At 38.1% G+C, this 16,054-nt stretch overlaps 1 protein-coding gene across 1 annotated transcript in view; it reads left to right on the plus strand.

The window, feature by feature from the left end:
* Positions 1-10,339, plus strand: part of LOC124260572 — a 33,238-nt gene extending 22,899 nt beyond the window's left edge. The window contains exons 3-10 of the mRNA XM_046694895.1: positions 2,609-2,665; positions 3,481-3,529; positions 4,154-4,194; positions 4,770-4,838; positions 5,804-5,831; positions 6,401-6,456; positions 8,933-9,007; positions 10,128-10,339. Coding sequence (XP_046550851.1) covers positions 2,609-2,665; positions 3,481-3,529; positions 4,154-4,194; positions 4,770-4,838; positions 5,804-5,831; positions 6,401-6,456; positions 8,933-9,007; positions 10,128-10,156 — 404 coding nt within the window. The 3' untranslated portion in view covers positions 10,157-10,339. The remainder of the gene's footprint in view (positions 1-2,608; positions 2,666-3,480; positions 3,530-4,153; positions 4,195-4,769; positions 4,839-5,803; positions 5,832-6,400; positions 6,457-8,932; positions 9,008-10,127) is intronic.
* Positions 10,340-16,054: the final 5,715 nt, after the last annotated feature.

Raw genomic sequence — 16,054 nt, forward strand, 5'->3', positions numbered from 1 at the left:
AGATGTGACTGAGATCGAGACTGGGACTGTGACGAGACTGAGACTGCGATTAATTCCACCTGTCAAAGACATTCCCTGGTTGTTTTGTCCCATATCCTCCTCAGACCAGCCACACGCCCTACAGCCTCGGTGGCAGTAGAATTTCGATGACCCAGATGAAAGACCCGGTAGTGATTCGACAACTTCACGGATGATCTTAGGTTGAACTGAAACGGACATACTCATCCCATAACGGGATATGGTGCTCTGATGTACGCAGAAATTACGTGCAACTACGATACTGCGATTTAAAACATTCAGTTTCGGTATTGTGCCATATTGTGCCATATTTGCACATGATTGTAACAATTTGCACATGATTGTCACAATTTGCACATGATTGTCACCTTGTATGTTCCTTTCCATGACAGTTTCGGGCAGTCTTATAACATTATTGTATAAAGCTACAACAAGTGTAGCCGTGCACTATACCAGTAAACGTGACAAACATAGCATCGTTCAATCAAACATATTTGTATTGAATGAATGAACAAAACAAAAGATCGTGGAGCAATTTATTAGTGTGTAATTTTGTTTCCAAAATGACATCTTGTACATTCACGTGCCGAATCTACTGTGATGTATAATTTGCTGCAGTTAACACAGTATGATTTTCTCATTATGCAATACCACAATCACAATGGCATATCATAGCAGAATACTCGTTAAACAAATCGAGCTTAATTGGACATCACAAGAAATAATGTTTCATGTCTCAGACATGATAACCAAGATGTAGTTGTTACGGAAATGTCATGAGACATCATTGCGTTCCAGCACATCTGTTCATAAAATAATATAATATATTGTATGCAGTATACCCACCCGCACCTTATTCTACAATTACTGTTCACTAACAGCATTCAAGCAGTGAAAACGATTTCCTGAAAATTCAATCCGATGTTAAAACCAATAAATGTGCACTTAATGCTCCAATCCTTTTAACAAGTTTATATAAGATATGATCATTACGCTCTGAAAAGTATTTCGCCAAACATTTGACATTTGTTCAAGCTAATCAAATATATACAATATGATAGCCAGTTGTCTGGAGTAATCACTTGTAACGGGCACCGCTCTTGTTACCTAACTTGCTCTAAGGAACAAGACAATATATGCGGAGCCATTCTGACATATCAACAACTCGAATGCCGGTTTTGTATTTGTTCAAGAGTTCAAATTGTGCCATAGAGGAAAAGACTGGTTGTTTTAGCTAAAAGTTTCATAACTGAAAATGTATTTCTGCTTTATGACTAGGTACGGTCAATTCGATCGAATTCACATTTGCCTGACCTTTGATTTTTACCTACATTACTTACACCACAAATCGATTGTCAAAGAAAGATTTCATGAATATTCATTCAAATAAACTTCGACAGCCTTTTGTTTATCCTTTGTTCTGCAGCTGTGTCGTAAAGCCCGGTTTTTCTTTTGCAAAACAACATAAAGTAACGGATACAAGTTCTTTTTCCAGAATCAGTCATGCTCATGTTTCGCTTGCTAATGATAAAAGACTATTTTTGAGTCTGTGTGTGTTTGTGTGTGCGTTCCACTGAGATACCATGACACAGTTTAACATGGACACCCTAGTCAGACACTGACACCTAGCTGGCAAGTCATTGTTTTGCCCACCATACTGCCGAGGTATAGGTATTATCTTATAACGTGAGACGGTGGGGTAGCCTAGTGGTTAAAGCGCGGTTTATACACTGAAGACCCGGGTTCGATTCCCCATATGGGTACACTGTGTGAAGTCCATTTCACGTATGATATTGCTGGAATATTGCTAAAACGGCGTAAAACTAAATTCATTCACTCTTTTAACGTCGTTTGGCATGACGCAATCGAGTCTCTCCAGACAGGCACTCGTACACTATACCCTGGAGGCGTATTTGAAATAAGATAGCAGGATATTCTGTGTCGCAAAGATTTATCTCATGTTTTCGCTACTAGTGCATCAGTGTGGAGACAAAGTATTGGGAATAGGAAACAGCTGGGTAACAAAGTGTTTTGGTTGTAGAACATGGCCAGCTACGTTAATGAAGCCGGGGCGGTGGGGTAGCCTAGTGGTTAAAGCGTTGGCTCGTCACGCCGAAGACCCGGGTTCGAATCCCCACATGGGTACAACGTGTGAAGCCCATTTCTGGTGTGCCCCGCCGTGATGTTGCTGGAATATTGCTAAAAACGGCGTAAAACCAAACTCAGTCAGTCAGTCAGTCAATGAAGCCAGTGTTGTAATCAAGAAGAAAAATACACCCATACAAGTATATAACACCTCAGCAAATCTAGATAACCTGTGTTTTTGTTTTGGGTTTATTTGGTCTTTATTTATGTATTAATTTAGGGGGTCTGTTTAGGTGGGGGTGTATTCTTGTTATATATTCTATATGATTATATGTTGTGGCTCATTTGAACAATATTTATTAAGATAATTCCAAAATTTATATTCCGAAAATATTTTTCATTTAAGAGGTAAATTGGTAATCTGGAAATAACGCAATAAACCTCTTTATATTCTATGTTTTCAACATTTTGAAAGAGATGAGTTCTTGAGATATCTCTGTTACAGGTCAACCCGAGAACCACATCGATCTCCTGGGGGATCCGGACAGATACAATGATAAAAGTAAGTAGCTCGACTCATCATCTATTGTTAATTACATCACCTATTGTTAATTAAAGCACTGAGAGGGAACACATGCGTTGCGACTGTCAATATTTGTAACAGAATTGCTAGAACAAACTATCGAGCTATCATGATGTCATAAAATTACGTCACAAAAATCTGAAATGTGAACAAATTGGACGTGTTCAACGTAAACTTTGACCTTTGAACGTATCTCCGTAGTGACTCACTCACTCACTCATTCACTGGGTTGATAAATATATCGACCGGTTTCAATTTGAAGGCGGTCTGAAGAACATCTGAATTCAGCGAGGGCCGATAGGAATTTTGATTTGATAAAGTAGGAACTACTGGTGTCGCAAATGGCTTTTGTAATAGCTTTAGGGACGTAATAAGCTGCTTGATTGTACAAGGAATTCCGACTGAAATATCGTGCGGTGTTTTAAAATATTTGAAACTAATGTGTGAGAAATGTGAGGGGTAGAGTGAGTGAGTGGTTATATATATGCCAAGTACATCAATAGTTCATTCATATGGACACCAAAGAACCATATCTGGATTCGAATATGTATGTTCATCGAGACGAGGGAACGCATTAACCGGTTGGCTGCTACAAAGTACTTTGAATGGCCTTACGTAACTTTTAGCAGTAATCGAACAATATTACGATTCATTGGGTTCACAAATAGTATAGATGTTGGAAAACGAACATCGACCTTTGGCGAGACGAGCGAACACCTCCATCACAGGGCCACCCCACCGATTTGCGATCTTTGGGATTGGATGAAATAAAACGGTACTGTTAAATGTTGCAGGACAAAACTATGGCGTTTGCTGCAACGGGAGACGGAGGGCGGGAAAGAGGTAAGTATTGCTTTTTTACTGATTTATTTATTTCATATATACAAGAGAAATGTGGTAGGGGCTTATTGAACGACGTTGGTTGTTTTCAGGATTTGACCAGATGGTCATTGCAGATTTTCAGTGATCCATCTATATAATGTCATCAATATTTTGACTTTTACCTTCGGCATCTACATCTATATTCGAGACTGATTATTCTCAGGACTATCTATATTCCACAAATTGGTAATCGTCTACCAATATTAATTTGACACAGCGGATTACAAGTAAAGTATGGTTACAATTGCAAATTCGATTGGATAAATCATCACCTGACTTCTACGTATGATATCATTGTGATACTGTGATGTAAATATGAGATATCAGCACACCACACCTCGCGGCATATATCCCAGACAACCTCCTGATATTCCAGGGCTATAATTGATACACACGAAGGAGAACTTTAAATATCACTAGCCTTGTCCTTGCTGAGATTTCAAACGTAATCGACGGCCATTCGTTCTTTCTGTGAACGAATAGCGGTACAGTAGCACTCATATTTGTATATCATAAATCAAAATGCAAATTACGTCGTGTTTGTGTTTGACTTTCTTGAATAACACAAACTTCATACCTTTTCAGGAGTTTTAATGCTGAATCCAGATTACTGAAACTTTTACAATGTGAGTATTATCCCGGGATGGACCATTACTACCGTGTCCAACACATCAATTTTCATTCACTGCACATCTATCGTATAAATGTTCGATCATAACCGGAGTTCAAGATTTTGAGGCAATTGGACAGTTCGATTATCAGGAACACCATTCTGAATAACTATGGAACACTACCTGCCAAGAAAGATACAGGAGTTAAAAAGAAGCGACAAAACCTGTCCACATCCATGAGAAATCTCGATAAACATTGTTTATGGGTACAGATAGACAAACGTCGACATAAAGTTCGAATCTAAGATTCGGCCTGGTTAAGGGTTCTTTTTGTTCCCACCGTAGCCATACTTCTATGCTTCTCTCGAAGTTAAGCCGACACGGCGAGATGTCCTTGGGTACAGATAGACAAACGTCGACATAAAGTTCGAATCTAAGATTCAGCCTGGTTAAGGGTTCTTTTTGTTCCCACCGTAGCCATACTTCTATGTTTCTCTCGAAGTTAAGCCGACACGGCGAGATTCAACAAATATATTTATGAAATATGTATTAAAAGGAACTTTCATCTGAAAATAATCTTTTGTCATCAGATGCTCTTCAACAGCCTCGTGTAAGACAAGAAGAGGAGAGTTTGCTGGAAAGGGAAGTTAATTTGGGAGGTAAGCTTTGTCTGTTCCCAGTCAACAATGTCCCAGCTACGTGACGTGTACATAATAGATCTGAACCATACAATCCAGTGACATTATGCGTATAGTGACCACCATAGGTTGCTGACAAATATAGACCTTCACTTGGAAAGTGAGTGAGTGAGTTTGGTTTTTACGCCGCTTTTAGCAATATTCCAGCAATATCACGGCGAGGGACACCAGAAATGAGCTTCACACAATGTACCCATGTGGGGATTCGAACCCGGGTCTTCGGCGTGACGAGCCAACGCTTTAACCACTAGGCTACCCCACCGCCCCTTCACTTGGAAAGATCCACATGAGTTCAACTGCACGGTTGTATGTAGTCCGATATTGCTAAACCTGTCAGAAATATTTTCTGTTTAAAAACTGCACTTTTGCGATATATATACAAACAGTCAATGTTTATTGACGTAAATAATTTAACACGCATGGTATATTTAGTTGTAGTAGTTGCTCTGTGCCATTTACGGAATACTTGGTTGTCATTAAGTTGTCCCGTTGTCCCGTTGTCCCGTTGTCCCGTCATTACATCCCACTCTCCCAGGTAAACTTAGTGATGTGCATAGTCATCGTTGCTTATTTGTACCCTCATCCACAACTGAACAGGCTAACAGAACAACAAACAGAACAGAAATTGCAAGACCTGTTCTGGCTACTATATGGGCCCATCTAATAGTGGAATAATCTCAGGACCTTTGTTGTGCAGGCACATACATATACCTAGCTATGCTAACTGTGTGAGTGGCGAATGGTCCAGGAAGGACAGACCATGCTTATCATCTTCTCCAACACCTGGTGCCATTACTGTTTGTAGTGATTCATTCATGTTATTTCCATTGCTGTATAACCATTTACACCCAACTGAATGCTATTTCGTCAGGTAATCGAGACAAGCGTTTACGTTATATTTGCTCACAATATTCTCTCTTCGACAGATCGTCACTGCTGCAAAACACCCAACCAGTAAGTACATTACGATCTCCCTCACCAAACAGGTGGAATACTCACGTAATTAACTGAAATTGCATATAAAACTACGGATGGTAATTTGCTGTTGGGCGTGACCGGCAAGTGTTGCATACAGGGGAGTTTTGTTTAACGAACTTGATGGAAAATAGAATTTACAGAGGTGTTTAATTAGATAAACGAGGTTGCACTCCACACATGAATATTGTGTCCTCTTTGACACTGTTAAAGGCCATATACGTTACTATGGTAACCATGTAGGTTTTGTCAGATGTTGTTCGTTCTCCAAGTAAGAAAAGAAAGGTGGTGATACTCTCAAATCCGGAATATTTTAGATATCATTGATCATTTATGCTTAGATTGTGATCGAACTTTTCTTTCTAAAGAGCCATCACCTCCAGGAGATATACGTAGATTTATTCAGTGCACAAACATCACGCCCTGTTCTGCTGCAAGTGGTTTGGCCCAAAACACCCCTGCTTGTATAGACGGGATGATATTCTTGTTATATGCGAGAACTGGAACTTGTATTCATTGTAAGTAATCGGCATTTCTCCATCGTGCAGACTCCCTCCTGGGCACCGAGTGGGGCGCGAGTTTGAATCCGACCAGTTGCAAAAAGGTGATATTTTCAATTTATATTTTCTATATGATTTCATTATCCATACCTTATTCTACAAGATTTAAAATATTCACAGTTTTATTACCGGTACATAATTTTACATTCTTTTTCAGCTACCACACATCGCTGTTCTCACATTCTCCACACGTTATTCTACAAGTATATTCTCTATACACATTCTTCAACACTCTGTATTGCCCAGGTTTTTATTCTCCCTTAATAACTTCATCATTTACATTGTATCCTCCACACATTTAATCTCCACTTTTCTCTGTCCACATTATGTTCTCCACATATTTATCCACTATATTCTCGCCACTTCTTCATCCACATATATATGCTGCACAAATTTATCTTCTTCACTATTCACACTTTATATATATATTTTCCACAAATTTATCTGCTTCGTTCTTCACTCTTTTATCCACAGTATATTCTCCACACATTTATCTTCTTCATTGTTCACACTTTTATCTACAGCATATCATCTACATAATTAACTTCTTCATTCTTAACACTTTTATCTACAGTAGATTCTCCACAAATGTATCTGCTTCATTGTTTACACGTGTATTCCCAGTATATTCTTCACACTTTCATCCACAGTATATTATCAACAAATGTATCTGCTTCATTGTTTACACGTTTATTCCCAGTATATTCTTCACACTTGTATCTACAGTAGATTCTCAACAAATATATCTTCTTCACTATTCACACTTTCATCCACAGTATATTTTCCACAAATTTATCTGCTTCGTTCTTCACACTTTCATCCACAGTATATTTTCCACAAATTTTTATCTGCTTCGTTCTTTACTCTTTTATCCACAGTATATTCTCCACACATTTATCTTCTTCATTGTTCACACTTTTATCTACAGCATATCATCTACATATTTAACTTCTTCATTCTTCACACTTGTATCTACAGTAGATTCTCCACAAATGTATCTTTTTCACTATTCACACTTTCATCCACAGTATATTTTCCACAAATTTATCTGCTTCGTTCTTCACTCTTTTATCCACAGTATATTCTCCACACATTTATCTTCTTCATTGTTCACACTTTTATCTACAGCATATCATCTACATCATTAACTTCTTCATTCTTCACACTTTTATCTCCTGTAGATTCTCCACAAATGTATCTGCTTCATTGTTCACACGTTTATTCCCAGTATATTCTTCACACTTTCATCCACAGTATATTTTCCACAAATTTATCTGCTTCCATTGTTTACACGTTTATTCCCAGTATATTCTTCACACTTGTATCTACAGTAGATTCTCAACAAATATATCTTCTTCACTATTCACACTTTCATCCACAGTATATTTTCCACAAATTTATCTGCTTCGTTCTTCACTCTTTTATCCACAGTATATTCTCCATACATTTACCTTCTTCATTGTTCACACTTTTATCTACAGCATATCATCTACATCATTAACTTCTTCATTCTTCACACTTTTATCTCCTGTAGATTCTCCACAAATGTATCTGCTTCATTGTTTACACGTGTATTCCCAGTATATTCTTCACACTTGTATCTACAGTAGATTCTCAACAAATATATCTTCTTCACTAGTCACACTTTCACCCACAGTATATTTTCCACAAATTTATCTGCTTCGTTCTTCACTCTTTCATCCACAGTATATTTTCCACGCATTTACCTTCTTCATTGTTCACACTTTTATCTACAGCATATCTTCTACATACTTAACTTCTTCATTCTTCACACTTTTATCTACTGTTGATTCTCAACAAATTTATCTGCTTCATTGTTCACACATTTGTCCACAGTATATTCTCTACATATTTATCTTCTTCCTTCTTCGATTCCCACTTGTATCCACGGTATATTCTTCAGACATATATCTTCTTCAATCTTCACACTTTTATCTACAGTATATTTCACACATTTAACTTCTTCATTCTTCACACTTTTATCCACATCATATTATCCACACGTTTATCGTCTTCACTATTCACACTTTTATCTACAGCATCTTCTCCACATATTTAACGTCTTCATTCTTTACACTTTTAGCCACAGTATATTCTCCACCAATTTATTTTCTTCGTTCTTCTCCACATATCTATCCTCTTCATTTGTCACACGTATTGTCCACATTTTACTCCACTCACACATATCACTCCATTTTCCTCACTCAATTTTTTCTGCTTTTTATGCTTCACACAGTTATCAGTTCAACTCTATTCTCCTCCCTCTGTGTCCATTCTCTGTTCTTTACATATATATCATTGTACACATACAGGTTCTACACGTCTGTGTTGCTTGAGGAAGTATTCCCCTTGCATATGTCTTATGTCCTTACCTTGAAACCTGTGTCGTTTTAATAATTACATGTCACACAAATATGGGCATGTGAAGATGTGATAAATAATTTGTGTATGTTACTACATTTACAACTTCTTTAATATGCTGTACATTTCCTATTTCAGAAATTATGTGGAAAGCTCTCCTTTCGCAAGAACATTCGAATTCTGAAACTGATGACGTCATGAAAAGAGGTCCAGGTACGTTCAACTTAATACGTCAGTATGATTCGGAGATGTGACGCATTAGTATGCCGTGTTAATTTGAAGCATTAATATTATTAAGCTATAGCGTGTGATGAGATGACACATGACGTATATAAAATACGTCGATGAGTGAGATGCATCAATACGACAAGTTAATATTGACACTCCGCATATACGTACAACGTATGAGGCAACAAACAGGATTGGGTTGATCGCCAAACCCTATTAGGAGACTCGCTGACGTGGTTGACGCATGAAACGTAGGTCGATGCTCATGATGTCACTTGACAGTTCGGTCCGCATTGTATTGTTTAATTACATTAAACAACAACCTTACTGTAAACAGTTGGAAGTTTTCTGAAGTTGAATATACTGAAGTTATATCTAATATTCATAATTCGACACACGCATTGTCTCAAAGCAATATAATGACAATAAGGAACTGTTTGTAAGAATTGCTTCATCTTAAATTTTATTATATTGAATTAATGCAGCAAAAGAGACTTTCCTCTGTATATCTGTATATCCAAACTGCAACTACCTGCTTATGCCATGTAATAAAATCTCATGTATCTATGCCATGCATACTATTCACACTTTGCTAAGGATCAAATTAAATCATTGATTTAATCGAAAGCTATGATGTAGGATCAAATTTGGTTTAAATATCTCTGCCTATTGTAAGCATAGATCCCAGGTTTCAGTTTGTGACTGCATCTTGTGGATCCCATAACTGCAATTGACAGGTGTTGTGTGTTTGTCTATGACCCGTACCATGATTTGCAAAATGGTTGATTGGTGCCATGAAAACCATTTTTATGGTTACTTTGATATCAAGTGAACACGGTTAGCTTAAAGTGGATTTCCTAAAGATGTGTTACCATATCATTATTTATCCAGTTTTAACTGGATACAATTTCAAATAATAAATCTATGTATTAATCAATATGTCGTTTTAAAATTGGCCGTGTGATCTTTGTAAAGATGTCTCTTTGCATTTTAGTCGTGACTATTGTTGGATATTTCTGATAGGATAAATGAACATAATAAAGCGTTCGTCACATTTTTAAAACCATGAATCGAAACTATTTCAATGATTTATTTTTTCTTCCAGTTCCAGTTGGTGTTAGTTTTGGCGGATGAATATACTACACATTAAGTTTTCAACTACGGAAAATTAACCTTTGACCTTAGAGAAGCCCTTCTAGCCTGTAGCTCGCTGTACAAAAGCCAAGATCTTTGCAAGCCAATTGAGGATGTTCTGATGAGAGACCGGGAAGGTGGTTAGGGATGTTATGTGTGATTAAAAGTTACTATTATCAACAATGGGACTTGTTTTTAATTTTGTGTAATACTTCTACGCACTTTTGACAAATGGATCTAGTTCCATTACCAAGTGGATGCCAGGCCTTGTACTGTTATCAACAATGGAATATGTTTTTAATTTTGTGTAATGCGAACTTTGACAAATGGAACTGGTTCCATTACCAGTTCAATACCTAGCCTTGTACAGACCACTTATACCGTACCCGCTAGTGTCATGTACAGTAACAAATAAAACTACAACATTGTAGGGTCGTTACTTTAAGGCGTTCCTCGCACATCTAGTTGACATGTCATGATATAATTGAAGTACTTCCATATCAAGCTGACATGCCGTGTTATAACTGAAATACTTCAACACACTGCTCACATTCTGTGCTATAACTGAAATACATCAACATCAAGCAGGCAGGCCGTGATACAACTTAAATACTCCATCTATCTGATATGCCTTGATAAAACTGAAATATTCCCACATCAAGCTGACATGCCGTGTTATAACTGAAAGACTCCCACATCAAGCTGACATGCCGTGTTATAACTGACATACTTCCACTTCAAGATGACATGCTTCCACTTCAAGATGACATGCCGTGTTATAACTGAAAGATCTGACATGCCGTGTTACATCTACATGCCGTGCTATAACTGCTGACATGCCGTGCCGTATAACTGAAATACTTCTCACATCAAAATACTCTCCACATCAAGCTGACATGCCGTATTATCAAGCTGAAATAACTGAAATACTCACATCAAGCTGAAATGCCGTGTTATAACTAAAATACTCCCACATCAAGGTGACATGCTGTGATACAACTGATATACTTCAACATCAAGATGACATGCCGTGTTATAACTGAATACTCCCACATCAAGCTGACATGCCATGATACAACTGAAACACTCTCACATCAAGCTGACATGCCGTGTTATAACTGAAATACTCCCACATCAAGCTGACATGCCGTGTTCTAACGGAAATACTTCCACATCAAGATGACATGCCGTGATATAATTGAGATATTCCCGCATCAAGCTGATATGCAGTGGTATAATTGAAATACTTTCACATCCTGCTGACATTCCGTGCTATAACTGAAATACTTCTACATCTTGCTGACATTCTGTGCTATAACTGAAATACTTCAACATCAAGATGACATGCCTTGATAAAACTGAAATACTCCCACGTCAAGCTGACATGCCGTGCTATAACTGAAATACTCCCACATCAAGCTGACATGCCGTGTTATAACTGAAATACTCCCACATCAAGCTGACATGCCGTGCTATAACTGAAAGACTCCCACATCAAGCTGGCATGCCGTGTTATAACTGAAATACTTCCAAATCAAGCTGACATGCCGTGTTATAACTGAAATACTTCCACATCAAGCTGACATGCTGTGCTATAACTGAAATACTCCCACATCAAGCTGATATGCCGTGTTATAACTGAAATACTCCCACATCAAGCTGGCATGCCGTGTTATAACTGAAATACTTCCACATCAAGATGACATGCCGAGTTATAATTGAGATATTCCCGAATCAAGCTGACATGCAGTGGTATAATTGAAATGTTTTCACATCCTGCTGACATTCCGTGCTATAACTGAAATACTTCCACATCAAGCTGACATGCCGTGTTATAACTGAAATACTTCAACATCAAGATGACATGCCGTGCTATAACTGAAATACTTCCACATCAAGCTGACATGCCGTGATACAACTGAAATACTTCCACATCAAGCTGACATGCCGTGTTTTAACTGAAATACTTCCACATCAAGCTGACATGCCGTGATATAATTGAGATATCTCCACATCAAGTTGTCATGCCGTGCTATAACTGAAATACTTCCACATTAAGCTGGCATCCAGTGATACAAACTGAAATACTTTCAATATTCACATCAAGCTGACATTCCGTGATAACTGAAATACAAAATGAAATATAACATGAAATACTTCCACGTCAAGCTGACATGCCGTGTTATAACTGAAATACTCAACATCAAGCTGACATGCCGTGCTATAACTGAAATACTTCCACATCAAGCTGACATGCCGTGTTATAACTGAAATACTTCCACATCAAGCTGACATGCCGTGTTATAACTGAAATACTTCAACATCATTCTGACATGCCGTGCTATAACTGTAATACTCCAACATCAAACTGACATTCCGTGTTATAACTGAAATACTCCCATATCAAGCTGACATGCCGTGTTATAACTGAATAATCCCACATCAAGCTGACATGCCGTGTTATAACTGAAATACTTTCACATCAAGCTGACATGCCGTGCTATAACTGAAATACTTCCACATCAAGCTGACATGCCGTGTTATAACTGAAATACTTCCACATCAAGCTGACATGCCGTGTTATAACTGAAATACTCCCACATCAAGCTGACATGCCGTGTTCTAACTGAAATACTTCCACATCAAGCTGACATGCCGTGATATAATTGAGATATCTCCACATCAAGTTGTCATGCCGTGCTATAACTGAAATACTTCCACATTAAGCTGGCATCCAGTGATACAAACTGAAATACTTTCACTTCAAGCTGACATGCCGTGATACAAAATGAAATACTTCCACATTAAGCTGACATGCCGTGATAGAACTGAAATACTTCCACGTCAAGCTGACATGCCGTGTTATAACTGAAATACTCCCACATCAAGCTGACATGCCGTGCTATAACTGAAATGCTTCAACATCAAGCTGACACGCCGTGATACAACTGGAACACTTCAACATCATTCTGACATGCCGTGCTATAACTGTAATACTCCAACATCAAACTGACATTCCGTGTTATAACTGAAATACTCCCATATCAAGCTGACATGCCGTGTTATAACTGAATAATCCCACATCAAGCTGACATGCCGTGTTATAACTGAAATACTTTCACATCCTGCTGACATTCCGTGCTATAACTGAAATACTTTCAAATCAAACTGACATGCCGTGTTATAGCTGAAATACTTCCACATCAAGCTGACATGCCGTGTTATAACTGAAATACTCCCACATCAAGCTGACATGCCGTGTTCTAACTGAAATACTTCCACATCAAGCTGACATGCCGTGATATAATTGAGATATTCCCGCATCAAGCTGATATGCAGTGGTATAATTGAAATACTTTCACATCCTGCTGACATTCCGTGCTATAACTGAAATACTTCTACATCCTGCTGACATTCTGTGCTATAACTGAAATACATCAACATCAAGCTGGCATGCCGTGATACAACTGAAATACTTCAACATCAAGATGACATGCCTTGATAAAACTGAAATACTGCCACGTCAAGCTGACATGCCGTGCTATAACTGAAATACTCCCACATCAAGCTGACATGCCGTGTTATAACTGAAATACTCCCACATCAAGCTGGCATGCCGTGTTATAACTGAAATACTCCCACATCAAGCTGGCATGCCGTGTTATAACTGAAATACTTCCACATCAAGCTGACATGCCGTGTTATAACTGAAATACTTCCACATCAAGCTGACATGCTGTGCTATAACTGAAATACTCCCACATCAAGCTGACATGCCGTGTTATAACTGAAAGACTCCCACATCAAGCTGGCATGCCGTGTTATAACTGAAAGACTTCCACATCAAGCTGACATGCCGTGATATAATTGAGATATTCCCGCATCAAGCTGACATGCAGTGGTATAATTGAAATACTTTCACATCCTGCTGACATTCCGTGCTATAACTGAAATACTTCCACATCAAGCTGACATGCCGTGTTATAACTGAAATACTCCACATCAAGCTGACATGCCGTGTTATAACTGAAATACTCCCACATCAAGCTGACATGCCGTGCTATAACTGAAATACTCCCACATCAAGATGACATGCCGTGCTATAACTGAAATACTCTCACATCAAGCTGACATGCCGTGTTCTAACTGAAATACTCTCACATCAAGCTGACATGCCGTGTTCTAACTGAAATACTCCCACATCAAGCTGATATGCCGTGATACAACTGAAATACTTCCACATCAAGCTGACATGCCGTGTTTTAACTGAAATACTTCCACATCAAGCTGACATGCCGTGATATAATTGAGATATCTCCACATCAAGTTGTCATGCCGTGCTATAACTGAAATACTTCCACATTAAGCTGGCATCCAGTGATACAAACTGAAATACTTTCACTTCAAGCTGACATGCCGTGATACAAACTGAAATACTTCCACATTAAGCTGACATGCCGTGATAGAACTGAAATACTTCCACGTCAAGCTGACATGCCGTGTTATAACTGAAATACTCACACGTCCAGCTGACATGCCGTGCTATAACTGAAATACTCCCACATCAAGCTGACATGCCGTGCTATAACTGAAATGCTTCAACATCAAGCTGACACGCCGTGATATAACTGGAACACTTCAACATCATTCTGACATGCCGTGCTATAACTGTAATACTCCCACATCAAACTGACATTCCGTGTTATAACTGAAATACTCCCACATCAAGCTGACATGCCGTGTTATAACTGAAATGCTTCCACATTAAGGTGACATCCCGTGATACAAACTGAAATACGTCCACATCAAGCTGACATGCCGTGCCATAACATCAAGCTGATATGCTGTGATATGACTGAAATACTTCCACATTAACCTGACATGCCATGATATAACCTAAATACTTCTACATCAAGCTGAGATCCGTGATACACCCACATTAACTGACATGCCCTAATATTATTGAAAAAGAAAAAAAACGTGGAAATACTTTTAATCCTTTTCATCTTGCCTAATCATGACTTTTGCTTCCACATTTGGACTTCAGAACATTCGACTATTCCAGAAAACGTATGTTTGGATGCTCTGAGAACATTTCATGTTCATGTCATGATAAATCTCTGTACTTCTACACAGCAGCCGTAAATCAAAATAATCTAACTGGATCGGCCCATCAATATAGGTTTTCCCTTAAAGATGATGTATCTAGTGCCACATCCTGAAATATTTATTCATCATTCCATGATACATGAGGGTTGACCATGACTTACTATAGTGAATCACCCTGTGGCCGTTCAAAGTGAGGCAGAGGTACCTGTCTAGTATAATAATGTACATTATGTTCTGGTTTACAGTTTATATTATTATTAATACTTTGTGTAGGAGCTGTATAAGCATAAGCTGTAATAGTTTGTTTACATTTCATTGAATACGTTTACATCATATAACTGAAATAGTCCCACATTAAGATCACACGTCGTAAAGAAACGTAAATACCGTACAAAGAGGCGTAAAATCCCTCGTTCTTTGCTTTTAGCTACACAGATATGGGAGTCGTGTTCATATTTAATCTCGTCGTCCTCGGATCGTTACTTGGGTTCGTTTCTTTCACATTCATAAGGACGAAAAGAATAAATGAAAATGGACACATCAATTATTTAGCATTTTTTTCTGTGCCGAGCTGACCTCATCAAGAGAATCGATCTTGCAAGACAAACAAGAAAGTAAAATCAGATGTCACTCTTTCTATTTGATAAAAGGAAAATAATAATACATTTTACACAAACATTGCGGCTGAACATGTACATATTTTACATGCGTGTGTATGCGCGCGCGTGTGTGTGTGTATTCTGTTCTCTGATCATATATCAACAGAACTAGTTGCGCTATTTACAAATT

The sequence above is a fragment of the Haliotis rubra genome, unplaced genomic scaffold (genome assembly GCF_003918875.1).
Source record: "Haliotis rubra isolate DU_JTF1 unplaced genomic scaffold, ASM391887v1 Scf77, whole genome shotgun sequence".
Taxonomy (NCBI): Eukaryota; Metazoa; Mollusca; class Gastropoda; order Lepetellida; family Haliotidae; genus Haliotis; species Haliotis rubra.